The sequence below is a fragment of the Pteronotus mesoamericanus genome, unplaced genomic scaffold, assembly GCF_021234165.1.
Source record: "Pteronotus mesoamericanus isolate MK-2021 breed Mesoamerican mustached bat unplaced genomic scaffold, CSHL_Meso_final contig_68, whole genome shotgun sequence".
NCBI lineage: Eukaryota > Metazoa > Chordata > Mammalia > Chiroptera > Mormoopidae > Pteronotus > Pteronotus mesoamericanus.
Window position 1 is genome coordinate 14,593,427 of NW_026555234.1, and position 14,491 is coordinate 14,607,917.

A 14,491-nucleotide genomic window follows, 5' to 3' on the forward strand; every position below is an offset into this window, starting at 1 on the left:
AAAGGGTACTCAAAGGTGCTAAGGAGTGCGGCAGAAAATAGGTGAGCTTATTGCACAGGTCCAACAAGTTACCTGCAAGGCGTACCCTCCTATGCCAAAGCACTGCTTAGGGCAGGCCAGGGCTGGCGGCAACTGCGTTTCAGGGAGCGGCCTCACTCCGGCAGCCGCAGCTCCTCCCAGGCGCGCGGGGGCGCTGTGAATCTCTGCGGGTCGTGGCGGCGCTCTTTTTCTGCCTCATTTTTTTTTTTTTTTTTGGTTGGACTGAGGCTTTCGGGACGGCGGCGGGAACATGGCGACCCTCAGGGATCGGCTTGGGGCCGTGGAGGCAGAGGGCAGCGCAAACAGGCGGGGGAGCGCGGGAGTGGAGGTGGTGCTTCTCTCCGATCCCGCCACCCCCGCCCCGCTGTGCCCTCACGGTGGGTCCTTGTTTGGGCTCAGCCTGGCTGTCGGGCGCCCAGGGGCGAGGGCTACCCTGAGTTTCCATGGGCTTTTAGGGCTCTCAAATTTGTATCAGCCACTTTCCCCCACCGCGTGTGATGCCTAGAAAACGCTCCTTTCTCGGGAAGTTGTGGTTTTCAACTTACCTAATGAGATACGTCATAGAAAGCCCCACTGTAGGATTTTGGTCCCACGGCCAAAGGTAGAGGCTAGGCAAAGGGGATGCGTGTTACCGAGTAATTCCCTTTGCTGAATACTGGGGGATTTCATTTGTTGATTTGCTATCTTTTCAGTTAAAAACAAAAACAAGAAAGTTAGGGAGAACGATGGCTTGAGTTCTTGCTTAAAAAGGAGACCTGATTTTTCTCTTAAGTTGTGGACAGAGGATGTGTCCAGCTCTAAAAGCTCAAGATAACTGAGTGGACCGGACCGAGGTGACAAAGTGCTCCGTTTTCCCGACACCCTCGTTTTAGTCTCAGGATCCAGGTCATTCACCATGTGGACAGCAGTTATTACTAACAATAGCATTTTATTTCTGGAGAGACCAGAAAATTATTTCCTAATTGTTTAGTGGATTTAATGATGGCAAATTGTGCATAAAGTTAAAACAAGTGTTATTGTAGGGCGGTAAAACTAGGACCTTGATGTAGATGATTGTTGTTTGACATGGTTTTTTCCCCCTCCGGAACTAGGACCCACTCTTTTGTTTGTGAAGGTGAGCCAGGGGAAAGAAGAAACACGGAGGTTTTATGCCTGCTCGGCCTGTAGAGATAGAAAAGATTGTGATTTTTTTCAATGGGAAGATGAAAAGGTATATTTACTTTTTGGATATTTATATATTTTTTATTTTTGATGTATGTGGCTTTTTTGAGACTGCATGAGATAAATCTTTTAAGACATGAAGACACGGTTTTTTGTTAGATGGAGTTGGTATTCTGAACTTACTTTGATTACTGGTGTCTTAAAGTACTGTCTCCAACAGTTCCCATTAAGAACTTCTGAGGTGTCAATATTAGGTTTGCCAATATAGACAAATTTCTCCCTAAAGAGTCTAGGTCATGATCGTTCCGAAAGTGTTTTAGAAAAACCTGTTTTTTTGAACATTTGTGTTGACTATCTTTTATACAGGTACTGGGCATTTACAGAAATAGTTATGAACTGGGGATCCTCTTGGACTCAGTCTAATTATAGTTTCTGAAACTTTTGACTGGAATATTTTCAGCTTTGTTAGGTTTATTAGAAAACAGTCTTGTATATTACTCTTCTGTACACCTGTTAAGATCACCACATGTGAGTTCATCTCCATGTTTTACTCTTCAGTATGTTGGGTACTGCTTCAAATATTCTAGGCTTTTTCCAGATTAATGTTTTGGGTGTGTCCCCCCCCGAAATGAGTGCTTGTCTACAACTTTAAGCTGCCTGAATTTCTGGCTTCTTTCTTGATGTCAGAATGTGGTACCAGTTTCTCTCGCGTGGTAGCAAGTTTGGTAGAATATTAAGTGCATTTCATACTCTCAGTTGTCAGGAGCTAGACTTGCTGCCCGAGAAGCTCATAACCGAAGATGTCAGCCTCCTCTATCCCGAACACAGTGTGTGGAAAGGTACTGATGTGGTCATTCTTATTCATTATCCTGTATTTTTTAACCTGTGCCTCTAAGTTTACTTTAATTAATGTATGTTTATTGTGGTAAATATATACATAACATAAAATTTGCCAATTCAGTAGCAGTAGTTCCCAGTGTTGTGCAACCATCACCACTATTTCCAAAACTTTTTCATCACCCCCAACAGAAACTGTCACCATTAAGCCATAACTCCCATTCCCCTTCCTCCCAGCCCGTGGTAACCTCTAGTCTACTTTTGTCTCCATGAATTTGACTATTCTAGGTACCTCAGATGAGTGGGATCAGCAGTATTTGTCTTTTTATGTATGGCTTATTTCATGCAGCATAATCTTTTCAAGGCTTATCCATGTTAGAATTTCATCCCTTTTATAGCTGAATAATGTTCCATTGCATGTGTATCCTACATTTTGTTTATTCATCCACCAGTGGACACATGGGTGTTTCCATGTTTTGGCTTTTGTGAATAGTGCCACAGTACATGTCGGTGTATAAATATCTTTTGGAGTCCCTGTTTTCAATTTTTTTGTTTATATACCTAGGAGTGGAATTACTGGATCGTATGGTAATGCTGTGTTTAGTGTTTGGAGGAACCACCAAATTGTTTTTTACGGTGGCTGCACCATTTTAGACTCCTACCAGCAATGTGTGAGGGTTCAAAGTCCGCTGTGTCCTTCTCAACACTTATTTTCTCTTTTTTTGTTTATAGCATCCCAGAATTTGTGAAGTGGTATTTTGGTTTTAATTTTTTTTTTTTTAAGATTTTATTTATTTGTTTTTTAGAGTGAGGGGAAGGGAGAGAGAGAGGGAGAGAAACATCAATGTGGAAGAGAGACATTGATTGCTTGCCTCTTGTACACCCCCAACAGGGGAACCTGACTCACAACCCAGGCATGTGCCCTGACTGGGAATCGAACCAGTGACCTTTTGTTTCGCAGGTTGATGCTTAATCCACTGAGCCACACCAGCTATGGCCAGTTTTAATTTTATTTCCCTATGGTCATTGTGTTAATAATCTTTTCATGTGTTTTTTGGTTGTTTGCTTATCTTCTTTGGAGAAATGTCTGTTCTGTTCCTTTGTCAATTTTTAATGGGGATTTCTTTCTGTTGCTGAATCCCAGGGGTTCTTTATATGTTCACCCTTATGAGATGATTTGTGAATCCTTTCTTCCTTCCATTCTTTAGATTGTCTTCACATTCTTTTTTTTTTTTAAGTATATATTATTGATGATGCTATTACAGTTGTCCCATTTTTTTCCCTTCCCTTTTTCCCTTCCACCCTGCAGCCTCCCTCCCAGCAGCATTCCCCGCCCTCCCTTAGTTCATGTCCGTGGGTTGTACATACAAGTTCTTTGGCTTCTCCATTTCCTATACTATTCTCTTTTTATAAAATTTATTTTCTTTATTTTTTTCAAATACATTTGTCTCTGCCTTCCCCCCACCACCTTCCCCGGCCCCCTCCCCTCTCCCTCCCTCAATCCTTCCCCTTTGGTTTTGTCCATGAGACCTTGTTACACGTCCCCGACCCTCCCATTCCCTTCCTTTTCCCCCGTCCCCCCCTCCCTCCATCCCTCTTGTCTTGTTCGTTTCTTTTCCTTTCAGTGTTGTTGGTCTTATTTTCCTTGCATCTTTGTATTGCTGGTTAGGATCCGCTTACAGGTGAGATCATATGGTATTTGTCTTTCGCCCCCTGGCTTATTTCGCTTAGCACAATGCTCTCTAATTCCATCCATGCTGTCGCGAAGTTTAGTAGTTCTTTTTTTCTTTCTGCTGCGTAGCATTCCATTGTGTAGATGTACCATAGTTTTTTGATCCAGTCGTCTACTGATGGGCATTTAGGTTGCTTCCAGCACTTGGCTATTGTAAATTGTGCTCCTATGAACATTGGGGTGCATTGGTTCTTTTGAATTGGCATTTTGGGATTCGTAGGGTATAGTCCCAGCAGGGGAATCACTGGATCAAAAGACAGTTCCATTTTCAGCTTTTTGAGGAAATTCCACACTGCTTTCCACAGTGGCTGCACCAGTCTGCATTCCCACCAGCAGTGTACTAGGGTTCCCTTTTCTCCACAGCCTCGCCAGCACCTGTTGTTTGTTGATATGTTTATGATGGCCATTCTGACCGGTGTGATCATTGTGGTTTTGATCTGCATTTCTATGATGGCTAGTGATGCTGAGCATCCTTTCAAATGTCTCTGGGCCTTCTGTATCTCTTCCTTGGAAAAATGTCTGCCTAGGTCCTTTGCCCTTTTTTTGATTGGATCATTTGTCTTCTTGGAGTGGAGTCGAGTGAGTTCTTTATATATCTTGGAGATCAAACCTCTATCTGATGTATCATTAGCAAATATATTTTCCCATACGGTTGGCTCCCTTTTCATTTTGCTGATGTTTTCTTTAGCCATGCAGAAGCTTCTTATTTTGATGAGGTCCCACTTGTTTATTCTTTCCTTTATGTCCCTTGCTTTAGGAGACATATCGGTGAAAAAATTGCTGCGTGGGATATCTGAGAGTTTCCTGCCAATGTTCTCCTCTAGGACTCTTATGGTGTTGCGACTTATATTTAAGTCTTTTATCCATCTTGAGTTTATTTTTGTGTATGGTGTCAGCTGATGATCCAGTTTCAATTTTTTGCATGTAGCCGTCCAGCTCTCCCAACACCATTTGTTGAAGAGGCTATTATTCCTCCATTCCTGTACTATTCTTAACCTCCTGTCTTCACATTCTTGATGATGTCTTTTGATATGCAAGAGTTTTTAACTTTGATAAAGCCCAGTTTATCAAATTTTTCTTTTGTTGCATGTGCTTTTGGTATCATAACTAAGAAATCATTGCTAAATCCAAAACAATGAAGATTCCTATAATGTTTCTTTTTTGAAATACTAAGCCAATTTAAAAAAAGAGCTATAAGCAGCTGTTTCTAAATATCCGCACTGTTAAAGTGTTTTCTTGGGTGAACTGGAAATGAGTCATAGATTTCATTCTTTGAAAAACCTGCGGAAAGAATTCATCCCTCCCCTGTGTCACAGGCCCTGTGCCCCCTGTGCCCCCTGTGCCCCCTCTGCTGGGAGGAGCTCCCAGAGTGTCCCTTGTTCTGGGCTGAGGAGAGATAAATAGGCTTTCACTCCCATGGCTGCTCCCGGGCTCTGTGCTTCGAAGGAGTCTGTTCTGCGTGGTTGTTGTTGTTATCCAGGCTGGGTGGAAAAGATCAGTGGGCTCTGTTAAAAATGTCTTCCTAAGCTTAGTAGACTTTAAAGTCCTTCGATGGAGGAGGCTTTTCCTAAGATAAATGGATTGCCTCTTAAGCGAAGTACTTAATCAGTGATATCTGCTTAATTTATAGGAATTCAATCGATAACAAAATATGTTGAAAGTGGAAGTAGTATAAATTGATCACTGCTGTGAGCTAGGCATTATGCTGGGTGTTTTACATGAGATGTTACTTCGTCCAGCTGAGTTGGTCTGCTTACATGAGGAGATTGAAACTTGGAGGAGCTAAGTAACTTCATCAAGTCCATACTGCGAGAATGACTGAGCAGTGACTCAAATGTATGCCTCTGGTTCCGACATTTTATTTATTTGTTTGTTTTTTTGTTTAATCCTCACCCAAGGGCATTTTTTTAGAGAGAGGGGGAAGGAGAGAGAAACATCAACGTGAGGGAGAAGCATTGATTGGTTGCCTCTCTCACTGCATCCAGAGCAGGGATCATACACACAGGGAACAAACTGGCAGCCTAGGCACGTACCCTGACTGGGAACCGAACCTGTAGACTTTGGGTTACAGGACGACACTCCAACCAACTGAGCCACACCAGCCAGAGCGTCCAACCTGGTATTTTTAAACATAAAAGCAGATAGTTAATTAATAAAAGATGTGTACTAGTTTAAGGAGATAACACCTCAGGAGTTACATAGAGATATAATGAGATTATCATAATGAGATAAAATAGATTTTTGAAGATGCAGAAAGTAGAAAAACATCGCCCATAGTTTCTCCCTTTGCACCCATCACCTTGGACATTTTGTTACATTTCCTCCAGTCCCTTTTCCCTCTGCCAAGGTTTGGTTTACGAGGTTGTAGTCATGATGTGTCCTTAGTTTTATACTCTGCCTTATTACTTTTGTCTGGTAAGCATGTTATTCATGTTACTACATAAGGATATTGGTGATTCAATTAAACCCTAAGAAAATTTAGATGCCCTTGTTTCTTTGCATAATAAAACTTAGTCTGGAGCTAAAACACTGGTCTTTATACTGCCAGAGTACAGTTTTTTAATAATAAAGAATTTTTGAAATTCATATTTCATGCTTATTAGAATATAAGAACACTGGTCAAAATATGATAAAAGAATTTTGAAAAGGTTGGTTGTTTGGGCTGTTTATAGAGGTTATTTACCACAGACTCAGAATTATTTAAAAGAGGAAAGTATAGATTCAGTAAGAATTTGGGGCCATAATTTCATGTTATCTAGTGCTGATTCTTGAGAGCATGCCTTAAAGTAATTTCAATACCTTAACTCATCTGTGACCCCTAACCTTGGATTTTGTTGCCCAACCCACCATCTAACCATCCATCCATCCACCGTGCAGCCATCCAATCTTTTATTCATTCTTTGTGGGCTCAAAAAGAACTTAAAATGCTAGTAGTGGAGTTGAGGTATATTCAAAAATTATACAGTGCAAAGAAGAATGTGGACAGTATTCATAGAAAAGACTGAGTGCTCCAGAAAGTCGGATGCATTACCGCTTATTTGTGCCTTGGCTGATCAGTCCAGTTTGAAGACATGGTATTTGAAAAGGTTTTGGAGGATGAGTTAGAGGTGTAAGTTTTTTGAAATACAGTGTTTTTGATTTCACTGCTTTACTCTGTAATTGCTGTTTTTATGGTTTCTTATATGCTTTCTGTGGAGTAAAAAGTTCAAAATCAGTCATTTCTCTAAAAATTTAAAGTTTTGCCTTTTAAAATCATAGGCTCAGTAAATTATCTATTCTCTGTTTTTAATGACCTATTCTGTTAGTGTGTCTTCAGCTTAAGACTAGCAGTTCATTCTTGTGTGCAGATGGACCTAAGGGTGGTGTACCATCACTTGAGATCATAATTGCTTTCTAATTTAACTTCATGCAACCCATTTATGTTATCTTATTAAATAACTACTGTATTTCAAAATAGTAGAATGCATTTAAAACATACCTATTCTATAAAGTAAACGTTTCATCTGTTATTGTGGAGTAACAATAGCATCTCATTACTGATTTATTTTTGAAATTGTCATGAAGGAATGGTGGTAGCTGGCAAGGGAAATTGACCTTGTTACTTGACTTTAATTACAGAACTAGCAGTGCTGCACAGACTTCTAGGTTTCGTAGAACAGGACTCGATACTCATTTTTCTAATCTCACTCTTTGAACCATCCTTTATATTTCATGTGTTCCGTTGACAGATTTACATTTTGTGCCTGAGATTTGACTTTCTTTATAGTTTTTAGCTGCCTGTTATGCTCTGAAATGTGTTATTCTATTATGCAGTACGTTGGCACCTTTATTGTGACCTGTGAAGTCTCAAGGAAGATGTATTTCAATGCTAGAATCAGCACTAATTTATGTGCATTCAGATAGTTTTATTTAGTTGATATTTCATTTGGTTATATTTTTTTTTCAGAGCTCATTTAAACTCAGATTTTCAAGGTCTGCTATTAGGGAAATGCCATAAACATAATTTGTCTACTCCAGGAAAGGCAAATGGAACATCAAAATAGAGATCAATAAAAATGACATTTCAGAATGCTAGCCTGCAGTTTGTGAGTCATGCTGAGCCATGCGGCAGAATGAATCTTGGGGGGGGGGGGGGGGGGGGGAGCGGGGTGTAGGAAGTACAAATAAGGGAGTGCTGAGTACTCCTTAGCTCTCCAGGTCTCCTGTTCTGCTACTGATCTCGAAAAACCTTGTGTCCAACTGACACTTGCTGGAGGGGAGGAACGTTGGGCCTCTGGGTGAAAAAGGGGAAGGGGTGAGGAAATACAGACTGGTAGTTACAGAATAGTCCTGGGGACGTAAATACAGCACAGGGAATATAGTCAGTCATATTGTCATAACTGAATGGTACCAGGCGGGTACTGGAAATGTCAGGGGGACACTTTGTAAAGTATATGATCGTCTAACCACTATGATGGACACCTGCAACTCAACTTAAAAAAAAAAATGAAACTAATACAAAATAATATTGAATGTAAACTGTAATTGAAAGATAAAATTTAAAACTATGGTCTAACAAGAACAAAAAATAAAAAAACACCTATGTGTCTGAATGTTAAATTTAAAGCAGTGTAGTTGATTGATTATGCTGTGATTTGGAATAGAGAGAAATACGCACACGATCTCAGTTTATCTTTTGCCAAGAGATGGTGGATAAACAAGCAATAAAGCTTTCTGAAGGACAGTTTTGACAAAGCACAAAGATATATAAGTGGAGGTGCATTTAACAGTGTTTTAAAAATAATTAAACTTAACACCTTAAGATAGTCCCATATAGTGAGTGAACTGTCGCACTAGCCCCTCACTGCCTTGGGCTTTATTTTGTCTCTTCCTGGTGATTTTGCAGCTTCTGCCTTTAGTTGGCATCAGAGAACCTGACAACTTCATCTACTGGGGACTCTCCTTGTCCTTTTCCCTCTGAAGCTCTTGCTGGTTGTCATCATTCTTTGAGCGATACCAAACATGTGCTCTGTCGCTCAGTTTTGGTGCCTGACTGCATGTTCACTAACTCTGTGTTTCGCGACTGAGTCATCGGGTGAGAGCGGAGACACCCTCTCTGTCGTTCGAGGATGCTCAGCCCTGCATCGAAGAGATGATAGTGCGGAGCTGGGACCAAGTTTGCACGTGGGTGGACACTCCCTCCCACATCATGACCTCTGTCTGGCTGACAGCAATTATAAATCCTAAGTCAATATCATACATGCTAAAATGTGAAAAAATAGGTTTCGTGGTCCAGATCGGTACGGCTCAGTGGACTGAGCGCTGGCTTGCGAACTGGGGGGGCTGCTGGTTAGATTCCTGGTCAGGGCACGTGCCTGGGTTGCGCGCCGGGCCCCTGCGAGAGGCAACCACACGTCGATGTTTCTCTCCCTCTCTCTTCCCTTCCCCTCGCTCTAAAAATAAATAAATAAAATCTTTAAAAAAAATGTTTTCTTGGAAGTAATGAAATAGGATGGTTGGTTTTTGCCTTGTGATCCAATCCAACAGGCTTTCTTTTCTTTCCTTTTTTTAATCCTCACCTGAGGATGTCTATTGATTTTTTAGAGAGAGAGGAGGGAGGGAAGGAGAGAGAGAAACACGGATCCGTAGCCTCCCATAGGCACCCTGCCTGGGGCCCAAACCTGCAACCTAGGAATGCGCCCCTGGCCCGGCATCAGCCTTGCATCTTTTTGGTGTGGGGATGGCAGTCCAGCGGGCCGCGCCGGCCGGCCGGGGCCCAGCAGGCTTTCTTTTAATGGGTGGATTCAGTCCATTTTCATAGTGGGTATAATAGCTATGCTTTGTCTTGGTGTTGCTGTATTATTCTAGCTTTCTGTTTTTACTGCTTCTTTTCCCTTTCACTATATGTGGCCTGTGTTTTAATGTATGCTTCTATATTTTTGTTGTAATGTTTGCCCTAGTAACTTTCTATGCCATATTTAATCCTTTTTTTAAAGATAGTCTTCATGTAAAAATGAGAAATGATGAACCTAGTATAATTCTTCTTCCTATCTCTTTCTCAATCACTGATTTTAGTTGATTATTTCTTTTTAGGGTTAACCTTTATGCCTTCGAAGATCTCTGTAGCTCTTTTACATCATTTGGCCTCTGGCTCTAAAACATGCGAACATCGCCATACTTAACACTATCTGCCACTCTCTCATCCCCTTCCCCTACCACTTTTGTTTGAATTATTTCCTTTACATTTTGTACTGTGAGTGTAACACCCATGTTTGTTTCTGCTTTTATTCAGTGGTTAAATGGGTTCGGTACTAACTGACTGCCCGTTGGCTGTAGTCTCTTCATTCATCTCCTATTTAGCCAAAGTCATCCTCTAGCAATTTTTGTTTTTTAAGTAAAAGCCTTTTTAACAAAAATTGTTTAAATCAAAACTTATATATGCTATTATATGATTCCATTGACATGAGAAGTCCATGGGCGAATTGGTACAGAGAGAAGGTACATTAGTGGGTCCTAGAGGCTGGGGGCGGGGGGTTGTGGCGTGACCGCCGATGGGTACAGGGTTGCTTTCTGGGATGATAAAAATGTTCTGGGATTGTATTGTGGGGATGGTTGCACAACTTCATAAGTGTTCTAAAAACCACTGAATCGTACGCTTTAAAGGGGCAATTGTGTGGTATGTGAATTAAATTTCAATAATGAAGCCTGTATTTGGCAATGAAATCAAAAAGTCCTGTGAAGTTTTGTAAAGAGCAAGACGCCTGTTTCCATCCATGCATTTTCCCCTCCCCAGAAGCAGCCACAGTCGGCTCCTCTCCTGGAGAATTCTTTTAGAATTCATCTTCCTGTCTGTAGGATGCAAAACATGCCTTTCTTGTACTTCTTGATTTATCAGTTTTTGGAATTGTCTCTTTATCTCATAGGGAAGATGAGGATTTATCTTTCCCTTCCCTCTCTGCCCTCTCCCCTCCAATTCCCCCGCCCCAGCTATGATCCATACACTTTCATACCTTATTCTTACATAGGTATATCATGAATTTGGTTAGGTTCAGAATTTAGTGTTTGCATTAGTAGAACCATATAAATGTTGTTCATAGCTGAACCATGAAATAAATCATAATAAGTTCTTTCCTACACAGCTTTTTGTTTTCCTTGGAGTTAATAACAGTCTTGGATTTTTTGTTGTAGCTGCTATTAGTTATTTATGTGCTTATCACTGAGTCAACTGTTAGTCATCTGAATCCTTTCAGAACACTCAGATGTAGTATAATCTCTTGGTTTTATCTTAGATAAATCTGTCCGAGGCCTCTCAAGATGCTCCAGTCTGTAAGCTGCCCTTTCTGCCTGGGGCCGCTGTCCAGCAGGTTCTTCAATAAGGACCAGGTTATGTAACTATACACTTTGAGTTCTTCCAAGTCCAAAATCAAACATTCATTCGTGATAAAGATTCTCAGAAAACCAGGAATAGTTGGGAACTTTCACACCCTGAAAAAGGGCATCTAAGAAAAACCTATAGCTAAGCCCATACTGATAAAAGGTTGAATGTATTCCTCCTAAGACTGGGACATAGCAAGGTGTCCGCTCCCACCATTTCTGTTCAATAAGACTGGCAGCTCTAGCCAACTTAGTAAATCTAGATTCAGGAATAGGATTGGACTATAAATATAAAAATTATTGTAGACAAATGGAGACTATATTTATATAAATTTTTATTACACTATATTGTTATAATTTTTTATTTTATTATCAGTTATTGTTGTTAATCGCTTAATTGTGCCTAATTTGGAAATTAAACTTTATCCTAGGTACGCTTTTTATAGGAGAGAACATAAGATACATAGGATCCGATCTATCCACGGTTTCAAGCATCCAGTGGGGGCTCTTGGCTGTACCCCCGAGGATCATGGGGGTCTGCTGTAAGCCGGGCAGGCACACACTCACTCATTTGTTCTCTTACTGTTCCCTGTAGGGCTGCCTGTTGTCCAGTGTCTTCAAATTGTGATTTCACATATTTTGTCTATTTAAAAATGTTTGAGGGTCAGGGTGGTGAATCTGGTCTCTCCCTCTGTCATGGCTGGGTGGGAACGTCTTTGACACTTAACATGCAGTAATGAAAGGGGACCGTGGGGAGGGCAGTGTCTCTGTGGCTGCAGTGTGTCGGTCCTCCCACCTGCATTTCGTGTCGCGGGGGTGCTTGCTTTTCTCTACTGACATTCTCCGAATTCCTATAAAAGTTCTTCCAATGTCACTGTCCTTTTCTTTCCAGTCGTAGATAAAACTGTCAAAAGAACAGTTATCCTAGAAATAGAAACATTCAAATTACTGGCATGATAAGCTTATTTCTTGCTGCAGCCATCCAGAATACCTATTTGTCACCGCCGTGGGTGCTCAAAGTGAAACTGTGCTCAGAAATAAAAAGTTTTAAAACCCACTTTGATTCTCCATTAAGTTCAGTTTTTCCAGGGCAGCTCTAGAGTTTACTTCCATCATCCTTAGATTTGGGCATTGCTGATCCACTATGAGGCTCAATAATCTTCCTTATTTTTCTTTTGTTTTCTTACTCTGATTTCATAGCTGGGATAGTATGTACAAAGTCAGCAGTTTTTTAAAACATACTAACTGTGATTACTTTCTCTTTTTACTAATTCCAAATAAAAAGAACAAAGAAAAAAAAAAGACCAAAGTGGTAACTTTGAAATCAGATATAAGGATGACTTGAAAGAAAGCAAATGGGATTCCAATATGTATTTTTTTCAGGTTTCAAATATCAGCTTGCTGTTCGGGGATGAGTTTCTCCCTTCATCAGTATTGCTAAGAATAGAGGAGTGTTGTAGGAACATTTTTTTCTTTTAAGGGGTAATTTTTCTTTTTTTTCTTTTTTTTTTTCCTTGGGAGGTAATTTTTCTTGCTAAGTATGCCATAAGAACTTGAAGAATGATCTTAATTTCTCATTTTAAAATGACTATCATACTGAGCCAGACTGTTGAACACTTCAAAGTTAGATTTGTCAATAGATTTGTCAATAAATTTAAACATGATAGTAGTCTCCATTACTACTAAGTTGTTTGAGTAATATATTATGCTCACATTTTAAATGGATATTGATCTTCATTCAGTGACTGAATTGGAGCATCTCAATTCTTAAGAAATTGCTGATTCTCTTCCACTTTGTAGGCAAGCAGCCAGACATAAATTCTAGCCGACATTCCATAGATTTTTCTTACCTTTGCTACTTTATGCAATACTCTTTAAGAAATAATGATACTTTTTTGCATATTAAAATAGCAAAAATAAATTGTCTTTAAAACAACAAACCTAAAATATATTCCTTGTGTTTTGTTGTGTCTTGAAGGTACCTGAAGTTCATTGAGTTGCCATTGTCTCAGAGGAAGTTTTGTCAGAGATGTCAGCAGTTGCTGCTGCCAGGTGACTGGGAGGAGCATCAGGAGCATCAGGTCAAGGGTGATATTTCTATCACCCAGTTAAAAAGGCCCAGTCGGCTCCTTTCTCCGTTGGAAAATAAGAAGACAAATGCCCAATATTTGTTTGCGGATAGGAGCTGTCAGTTCTTGGTCGGCCTACTTTCTAACCTTGGGTTCAGAAGAGTACTGTGTGTTGGAACACCAAGGTATGTTATATGGTTTTTTAAAAACTTTTGCTGGCACCACTATTTAAACTACAAGAAAAAATTTCCAAGTTCCAGGATAGATAGATAGATAGATAGATAGATATAGATATCTCATAAAGCTTTGAGTATCCAAAGAAGTAATAAAGCATGCTCCCTCTTAAGCAGCTTGCAGTCTGTATTCCATTTGAGAGAAATCTTTATAGATTTCTGATATACGATAGGAGATTCTTTTTTTAATTTTAATTTTAATTTTTTAAAGATTATTTATTTTTAGAGAGAGGGCAAGGGAGGGAAAAAGAGAGGAGAGAAACATAAATGTGTGGTTAGCTCTCATGCACCCCCTTACTGGGAACCTGGCCTGTAACCCTAGCATGTGCCCTGACAGGGAACCAAACCAGTGACCTTTCGGTTCACAGGCCAGCACTCAGTCCACTGAACCACACCAGCAATGGCAGGAGAGTCTTTCTGATCTGATTCTTAAATTGTTTATGATTTTAGACTTCTCTGTTTCAGATAAGTTCTGTGTTTTAAAAAATATTTGTAAAACAAACTTTGGTGATATCTCTTAGGCATTTCATTGAAATAGTAGACATATCAAGAGAATATTGATTTTTTTTGTTTATTTGTTTATTATGTATAGCATTTGTAATTTCTTATTAAATTTGCTTTCATTAATTGCTTTAGGTTGCATGAGCTGATCAGGTTGAAAGCGTCAGGTGACAAGAACTCTCACATTAAAAGCCTTTTATTGGATATTGATTTTCGGTAGGTTTACAAATTATAATATTTATTCTTATTCATTGTCTCCTGTTTCTTTTTAATATTTTCCTTTTTTAAATCCCTGTGATAATCCTAGCTGTCACTTAGAAGTAGTAGTTGCTTACAAGCTACCTTTTTAGTCATAAACTCCTTGTGTCATCTTCCATGTTTCAAACAGGCAATGAATTTCTCTTTTTGCTAGTGAGCTTCCTACATTTTCTCTGTGAATGTGCCTAGTTCTCTTTGGCTTATAATTTAGAGTAAATCCCTATTGAGAGAAATTTCTTCTCATATACTTGTTTTCAAAGATAATTCTGAGTTTCCTCCAGGAGTTTGCTTCATTGTGATGTTTTAAG

General features: G+C 39.9%; 1 protein-coding gene across 2 annotated transcripts in view; it reads left to right on the forward strand.

Annotated features, from left to right (window-relative positions):
• Positions 1 to 271: 271 nt before the first annotated feature.
• Positions 272 to 14,491, forward strand: part of ZCCHC4 (zinc finger CCHC-type containing 4) — a 44,649-nt gene continuing 30,429 nt past the window's right edge. For both annotated transcript variants that reach the window (XM_054582006.1, XM_054582007.1), the window contains exons 1-5: positions 272 to 416; positions 1,131 to 1,249; positions 1,957 to 2,039; positions 13,101 to 13,376; positions 14,061 to 14,141. In XM_054582006.1, coding sequence (XP_054437981.1) covers positions 290 to 416; positions 1,131 to 1,249; positions 1,957 to 2,039; positions 13,101 to 13,376; positions 14,061 to 14,141 — 686 coding nt within the window. In that variant the 5' untranslated portion in view covers positions 272 to 289. The remainder of the gene's footprint in view (positions 417 to 1,130; positions 1,250 to 1,956; positions 2,040 to 13,100; positions 13,377 to 14,060; positions 14,142 to 14,491) is intronic.